General features: G+C 61.2%; 2 protein-coding genes across 2 annotated transcripts in view; one reads left to right on the top strand and one right to left on the bottom strand.

The window, feature by feature from the left end:
- The first annotated feature begins 6 nt into the window (after nucleotides 1–6).
- On the top strand, nucleotides 7–5,199 carry MAPK7 (mitogen-activated protein kinase 7). The gene is given in 8 exon segments (XM_015558377.1): nucleotides 7–522; nucleotides 1,103–1,268; nucleotides 2,215–3,296; nucleotides 3,406–3,669; nucleotides 3,672–3,799; nucleotides 3,802–4,164; nucleotides 4,541–4,674; nucleotides 4,799–5,199. Coding segments are annotated over 8 exon segments (2,523 nt in total). The 5' UTR covers nucleotides 7–290; the 3' UTR covers nucleotides 4,953–5,199.
- MFAP4 (microfibrillar associated protein 4) overlaps nucleotides 5,140–7,864 on the bottom strand; it is a 15,001-nt gene continuing 12,276 nt past the window's right edge. The window contains exons 3-7 of the mRNA XM_006779308.2: nucleotides 7,620–7,686; nucleotides 7,218–7,372; nucleotides 6,690–6,786; nucleotides 6,433–6,615; nucleotides 5,140–6,223 (exon numbers count right to left, since the gene is read on the bottom strand). Of these exons, the coding sequence (XP_006779371.1) occupies nucleotides 5,976–6,223; nucleotides 6,433–6,615; nucleotides 6,690–6,786; nucleotides 7,218–7,372; nucleotides 7,620–7,686 (750 nt within the window). The 3' untranslated portion in view covers nucleotides 5,140–5,975. The remainder of the gene's footprint in view (nucleotides 6,224–6,432; nucleotides 6,616–6,689; nucleotides 6,787–7,217; nucleotides 7,373–7,619; nucleotides 7,687–7,864) is intronic.

The following is a 7,864-nucleotide window of genomic DNA, read 5'->3' as shown; positions in this document are numbered from 1 at the left end:
CCGGGGACAGCCGGTGCCCCGCCCCTCCCTTTCTTCCTGGACCGCGCCTCGGGCGCCTCCCCCACCCGACCCTGCGTTCACCGGACCTGATCCCCGAGCCCGGAGCCCCGAGCTCCGAGTCCCGGTGTGGACGTCTCCCACGTGCCAACCACCCTCTGTGCCTCCTACCCGGTCTCCATCGGCTTAGGGAACTTGGAAGTTCCCTGGTCCTGCCCCCCAGCCTCAGAGGGGAAACTGAGGGAGGCCCTGGCGGGCGGGCCTCCCCTCACCAGCGTTTCCACGCAGGCGCCATGGCCGAGCCCCTGAAGGAGGAAGACGGCGAGGACGGCTCTGGGGAGCCCCCCGGGCCAGTGAAGGCGGAGCCCGCCGGCACCGCTGCCTCCGTAGCGGCCAAGAACCTGGCCCTGCTGAAAGCGCGCTCCTTGGACGTGACTTTTGACGTGGGGGACGAGTACGAGATCATCGAGACCATCGGCAACGGCGCCTACGGGGTGGTGTCCTCCGCACGCCGCCGCCTGACCGGTGAGCCGCCCCAGGTGTCCTGTGCCAGGTGTGGACACTGCCTCTGGAGGGCGAGAAGCTGCCCGTCCCAGACAGCCAGGAGGGAAGGCTGGGGCGCAGATTCTGGTTGAAGTCACACATGGGGTGGGTGCCCTCTGGGCGCCAGGGTCTGTGTTGGGCACGGGTCTTAGAGACCCGCCATTATGGTTTTGCCAGCACATCCGCCGACTTCCTGCTTAGAAAAATGAGTCCCGATTGGACCCGGTTGGAGATCCTGTGCTGGGCGGAGGTAGGGAGGTAGAATGAGCAGGCATTACGGAGTCTAGACTACCACTCACTAGCTATGCCACCCCCAGTAAATTACTGAGATGAGATTTCCTCATCTAACGTTGAGCCGATAGTAACTGTCTCAGCTGGTGGATGAGAAGGGAGAACTTTACAGAAAGTGCTTAGCACAGGGCTTGGCACTAGTAGGTGCTCAGTATACAGCAGCTGCTGTTACTCTGTTATTTGCATCCTGGATGGGAGGTGTTGAAGGCGGCCTTGTGCCACTGCAGCTGCCCCAGGGACCTTACAGTATCTGCCTTTCCTCTGCTCCCAGGCCAGCAGGTGGCCATTAAGAAGATCCCTAATGCGTTTGATGTGGTGACTAATGCCAAGCGGACCCTCAGGGAGCTGAAGATCCTCAAGCACTTCAAGCATGACAACATCATCGCCATCAAGGACATCCTGAGGCCCACCGTGCCCTACGGCGAGTTCACATCTGTGTAAGGAGGGGTGGGTGTTGGGAGAGGAGGCTGGACTGGGATGTTTTCTGAAGGCTGGGAGCGCATTGCCACCGTTCTGGAAGGACAGCTGAACCTCTGTAAGGCAGGCCGGAAAATTCCCACGGTTCCAGGACCCGTGTTCCCTTAGGGCAGCGGTTCTCAACCTGTGGGTCGCGACCCCTTTCGGGGTCGAAAGACCCTTTCACAGGGGTCGCCTAAGACCATCGGAAAACACGTATATAATTACTTATTGTTTTGTGATTAATCACTATGCTTTAATTATGTTCAATTTGTAACAATGAAAAGACATCCTGCATATTAGATATTTACGATTCATAACAGTAGCAAAATTACAGTTATGAAGTAGCAACGAAAATAATTTCATGGTTGTGGGGTCACCACAACATGAGGAACTGTATTAAAGGGTCGCGGCATTAGGAAGGTTGAGAACCACTGCCTTAGGGCATTCCCAGGGACAGCTGTGATTCCTCAGGAAGAGTACAGGTGCTACAATTATAGACTCTCAGAATATGGGATGGGAATGTAGGACACTCGACTATAATCACACCCTCCTTTTCCCACAGCAGACATCACTAGTCAATCACAGAACACGTTCCTACAGAAAATGGACAAGATACCACAGTTTTCATCATAGTTTTTCCAGCAGCCACTTCCAAATAATAGAGATGGCTGCCAAACGAAAACTCTTGGCCAGCCCTGGTTTAGTGCACCCTCACCTTCTCATGGGGAAATAGGTCTGGAGAGAAAGGGATCTAACTTCACTTAAGTTCATGGAAGAGCTGTAGAGACTCTAGGATCTTTATACCAGGCTGTTGGCCCTACAGAGTCTGAGGGTAAGGCCATTCCATGTCTGCAGTCCGGAGGGCATGTGAGGCTGGGCTGGAGTGTGGGCAAGACAGCCATGCCTCTTCCCTGTCCCTTCTAGTTATGTGGTCCTGGACCTGATGGAGAGCGACCTGCACCAGATCATCCACTCTTCGCAGCCGCTCACACTGGAGCACGTGCGCTACTTCCTGTACCAGCTGCTACGGGGCCTCAAGTACATGCACTCAGCTCAGGTCATCCACCGGGACCTCAAGCCCTCCAACTTGTTGGTGAATGAGAACTGTGAGCTCAAGATCGGTGACTTCGGCATGGCACGGGGCCTGTGCACCTCACCTGCTGAGCATCAGTACTTCATGACCGAATATGTGGCCACACGCTGGTACCGTGCCCCGGAGCTCATGCTGTCGCTGCATGAGTACACGCAGGCTATTGACCTGTGGTCCGTGGGCTGCATCTTCGGTGAGATGCTGGCCAGGCGCCAGCTCTTCCCAGGCAAAAACTATGTGCACCAGCTGCAGCTGATCATGATGGTGTTGGGTACCCCATCACCAGCTGTGATTCAGGCTGTCGGGGCTGAAAGGGTACGGGCATATATCCAGAGTCTGCCACCACGCCAGCCTGTGCCCTGGGAGACAGTGTACCCAGGTGCTGACCGCCAGGCCCTCTCACTGCTGGGGCGAATGCTGCGTTTTGAGCCCAGTGCCCGCATGTCAGCAGCTGCTGCCCTTCGCCACCCCTTCCTGGCCAAGTACCATGACCCTGATGATGAGCCTGACTGTGCCCCACCCTTTGACTTTGCCTTTGACCGGGAAGCCCTCACCCGGGAGCGGATTAAGGAGGCCATTGTGGCCGAGATTGAGGACTTTCATGCCAGGCGCGAGGGCATCCGCCAGCAGATACGCTTCCAGCCTTCTCTGCAGCCTGTGACCAGTGAGCCCAGCTGCCCCGACATTGAGATGCCCAGTTCCTGGGCTCCCAGTGGGGACTGTGCCATGGAGTCACCTCCACCAGCTCCACTGCCGTGCCCTGGCCCTGCACCTGACACCATTGATATGACCCTGCAGCCACCCCCCGCGCTGGCCAGTGAACCAGCCCCTCCAAAGAGAGAGGGTGCCATCTCCGACAACACCAAGGCAGCCCTCAAAGCTGCCCTGCTCAAGTCCTTGCGGAGCCGGCTCAGAGGTGCCTTCCAGAAGCAGCTGCTGACTGGGGAATGGGGTGGCAGGAGAGGGACTCTGGGCTTGTACAGGGCCACAGGCTCTAACCTTCCCCCTGTTCAACTTCCCTGTAGATGGGCCCAGTGCCCCCCTAGAAGCACCGGAGCCTCGGAAGCCAGTGACAGCCCAGGAGCGCCAGCGTGAGCGGGAAGAAAAGCGGCGGCGGAGGCAGGAGCGAGCAAAGGAGCGGGAAAAGCGGCGGCAGGAGCGGGAGCGCAAGGAGCGAGGGACTGGGGCCTCTGGGGGCCCCTCCACTGATTCACAGTCACAACACCTCCGGCCCGGCCCACCAGTCCTGCTGGCTCTGTAGCCCAGCCCACGGGACACCCACCACCTGCAGGCGCCACCCCTGGTCCTGCACCACAGCCGGCCTGCCCAGCCGCTCGCCCTGCTCCCCACCCTGCTGGCCCTCCTAGGCCTGGCCCTGCTCCACTCCAGACCACCACCACCTCCAACCTCCTGGCCCCCCAACACCTCCGGCCCGGCCCACCAGTCCTGCTGGCTCTGTAGCCCAGCCCACGGGACACCCACCACCTGCAGGCGCCACCCCTGGTCCTGCACCACAGCCGGCCTGCCCAGCCGCTCGCCCTGCTCCCCACCCTGCTGGCCCTCCTAGGCCTGGCCCTGCTCCACTCCAGACCACCACCACCTCCAACCTCCTGGCCCCCCAGTCGCTTGTGCCACCCCCTGGGATGCCTGGTTCCAGCACCCTGGGTGTTCTGCCTTACTTCCCACCTGGCCCAGCCCCTCCAGACCCCAGGGGGACCCCTCAACCCTCCACCTCAGAGTCACCCGATGTCAACCTGGTGACCCAGCAGCTGTCCAAGTCTCAGGTGAGAGAGAAGCCTGGCAGTGCGGACCCCTGGACCTGGGCCCAGGGAAGTGGGTGTGGGAAGTCCTTGCTGTTGGAGATGTGTCTTGTTCCATGAAAAGTGAGCAGCAGAGGCTTTCTCTCCGAACGTATGCCCATGCTCGTAGGAGGAGCATAATGCTGATGAGCAGGTGGCTGAGCGGTAAAGGCGATGCTCCCCAGGAAGGGCCCGGCCTGGAGAGGGGCCCAGCCAGCTCGCAGGGATTGTCGAGGCTGGCGCTGGCACCCATGGCGGGCATCCAGACGGAGTCTAGAGCAGTATCAGGACAGGGGCTCCCTGCAGACCGCAGTCCGCTCTTGGTGGTGCCTGCGTCGTAACCTGCCAATGTCCCCTGCAGGTGGAGGACCCTCTGCCCCCCGCGTTCTCGGGCACACCAAAGGGCAGTGGGGCCGGTTATGGCGTTGGCTTTGACCTGGAAGAATTCCTCAACCAGTCTTTCGATATGGGCGTGGCGGATGGGCCACAGGATGGGTGAGTTGGCTGGACCGAACTTCTGGAGCGCAGTTGGGTTCCTGGTGCAGGAGGAACGTGCCTTGGGGGGCAGGCTGGGGAGCCAGCCCGGGTAACAACTCTCCCTGCTCCCCTTTCCCTGCAGCCAGACAGACTCGGCCTCTCTCTCAGCATCCCTGCTGGCTGACTGGCTCGAGGGCCACGGCATGAACCCTTCTGACATCGAGTCTCTGCAGCGTGAGATCCAGATGGATTCCCCGATGCTGCTGGCTGACCTGCCTGACCTCCAGGAGCCCTGAGGCCCACAGCGTGTGCCTGGGTGCCAGGGAGACCCAGGCCCCCGGCCTGGCAGCGGAAGCTTGACTTGGGATTATCCTGAGGTTCCTCTGAGACCCACCCCACAGCCTTAAGCAGCCACCTGAGCCACCACCGAGCCACGACAGGGTCAGGAAACCCCTACTCCCCGGGCGAGCCTTCTCAGTATTCTATTTTTATTATGTAATTTTATTAGTCATTCTCTTTGCCATAAAAATGAGGCCTGTGAAATAGAAGTTTCCCTCTGGTGCTAACTAACTCCGCGTGTCTTTGGAGTGGAGGGCGGGTGCTGTTAGGAAGGGGAAGGAGGAGCCAGGCCCCACGGTGGGAGCCAACAGATGCAGTTGCACATAAAACCACCACGGCCCACTCGCCCGTCCTGAGGCTGAGACCTCCCCCGCCTGCTTCCAGCCTCCCACGGCGGCCTGTGCTCCGGAGCCCGACCTCATCTGCCTGCCCGGGTTGTGGCTGTTTGGGGTGCGTGCAGGAGCTGCGAAATATACCTTGGGGGCCTGGGACAGGAAGCAGAGAAGCTGAGGTGATAGATGGGGCGAGGGGCCCACGGTGCTCACCACTAGAGAAGGGGTTGGTGGGAGGAAGCGAAGGGTGAGACGCTCTGAGAACAGCCAGGGGGGTTGCTAGGGTGTGTTGGCGGCCACGCAGGGGCCTGGCGTGCTCTGGGTGCGGATCACACCCGGCGCGCCCGGCAGCTGAGCCGGGAAGGAGGCTGACTCCGGAACACCAGCCTGCCGCCTGGGCGAGCAGCTCCTGGCCCGGTGTTGGGCGGAGGCAGAGGAGGCCTGGGAACCGGTTGGCAGCTTCGCCTCAGGAGGGGGCGAGGCCTGGCTCCGGTGGACGCCTGGTGTGAAGGTGAGCTGGGTCTAGAGCCATAAGCCCCGTGAGAAGCAGAGCTGACTGGGGGAGGGGTGCAGGGGGCGCACGCCCAGCACAGCACGGGGAGCGCTCCTGGAGGCCAGCAGCCAGGAGCCGGGGCTTGGGGCCTGGCCTCAGGCCCGGCGTATTTTCATCTCCGTGCGCTTGAGGGAGTAGTAGAAGCCCTTCCACTGGGCCCAGTTGATGCCGTTGGCGTAGGAGAGATGGGGGCCACCCAGGTAGAAGCCATTGAGGTTGGCGAAGTGGCAGCTTCGGAACCAGAAGGCTCCCGAGGAGAGGGCAGCGCAGTTCTGCAGGAAGAGGTCCTGATCACGGTCGAAGGTGGAGAACTTCTGGCCGCTGTGGTAAGACAGGGAGTCGCCTGGCGGGAAGAGGGGCGACTGTGGAGGCTGAGCCGACGGGAGGGGAGGCGCCCTTCCCCAGCCAGAGCCTGGGTGCTGAGCTGCACGAAGAGAAGCAGCTGCTCCCGGGCAGCGGGCGTGGCTGCTCCAGGGAGCCAGGAAGGGAGAGGGGCCACCAGGGTCAGGGACACCCGCCGTCCCCCACCTCCTCCGCCTGCCCGGAGGGTACCTGCCCCGCCGTCCTCGAAGCCTGCCACGTAGAGGGAGTAGCCGTCCTCCTCGGCGCTGATGGCGTTGGGCGCAATGGAGAAGTCGGCGTACTTGGCATAGGCCGTGTTGTTCTCAAAGTCTTCCAGGTCCACTCGCAGCTCGTACTTCTGCTTCAGCGTGAGGAGGTGCAGGTTCTGCAGCCCTGTGGAGGGGCAGCAGGTCAGCCAGGCCCTGGCCCGGGGGTGGGGGGGGACGCCTGCCCGGGCCCCGCCTTACCCAGCCAGTACTCCCCATCTGCACGGCCGAAGCCCAGCTTGTAGTCGTTCCAGCCCCGGAAGAAACTCACTGAGCCATTGAATCGCTTCTGGAAAACCTGGAGCAGAGATGACAGGCCTGGGTTTTCAAGGTCCAGTGGACAGGGCCTACCCCGGACTGGACCCTGAGGTACTAAGGTGGTTTGTTAAAGGACTGAGCAGGGAGCTGAAACCAGGCGCACACTGGCACCCCTCGAGCAGCTGCTGAGTGCTGGGAAGAGGTTAGGACGGTGGCAAACGCCGGGGTAGGAGTCCGTGTTGGCTGTGTGATGTTGAGTAAGTTACTTCACCTCTCTGGCTTCAGTTCCTTTATAAAAGGAACCCTCCTCCCAGGGTTATCATGGGGATTACGTGCCCCTAGAATTCACTGTTGACAGCAGCTTACAAACTATGCTGTGGGGACAGAGATGAAGAAATTGAAATCCCAGAGGTGCAGCCTGGTCACGTGCTGGGACCAGAACTGGGCCTCTGTTTTCCTCCTCCTACTCACCGTCCACTTCCCGCCCTCAGTGGTCATGTCGCAGAAGACGGGCACCGGCACGCTGGGCCCCTCGGGGTAGATGAGGTACACGCCGTCGGCCTGGTAGCCCTGGCTGTAGATGTCGTCGCAGTCCAGGGGCTGCTGAAGGCAGGACTTCTCCAGAGCTGGGGGCCGGGGAGGGGGAGGAAGGGGCTAAGGCAGAGCTCACACCGTGCGCCCCACAAATTGCCTCTGTCCCCAGGGGCAGGGTACTCTCACAAGAAATTGCAAGAGTTCTTAGACAGGGGGTGCTCAAAGGTCATCTCGTCCACCTGCCCGTTTAGAGCAGGAGCTGAGTCCTGAGAGCTGGCGGGCTCCAGACACTGGCTCAGAGCCTCTCCCGCCCGCCTGCCTGTGGGCCCGGCTGCTTACCATCTCCTCGGATCAAGGGGGCCTGGGGGGCACAGTGGGGAGTGGGGAGCAGCAGCAGTAGCAGCGGCTCAAACACACACACCCCGCCCGCCAGAAACCCGCTCTGAGCCAGGCTCCGTGCCCTCGGAGGTGAGCAAGCTGCCGCCAGAGCCCCAGTGCCGTCCCAGTCCCCTCTCTGGCTGGGGTCCTCTCCAAAAAAGGGCTCAGTCCCCCACCCAGGGCCCTTACCTTCATGCTGCCAGGTC

Source organism: Myotis davidii, unplaced genomic scaffold, assembly GCF_000327345.1.
Source record: "Myotis davidii unplaced genomic scaffold, ASM32734v1 scaffold129, whole genome shotgun sequence".
Classification (NCBI taxonomy): Eukaryota; Metazoa; Chordata; class Mammalia; order Chiroptera; family Vespertilionidae; genus Myotis; species Myotis davidii.
The sequence above is the reverse complement of the archived record's forward strand: the minus strand, read 5'-3'. Positions and strand labels throughout refer to the sequence as shown.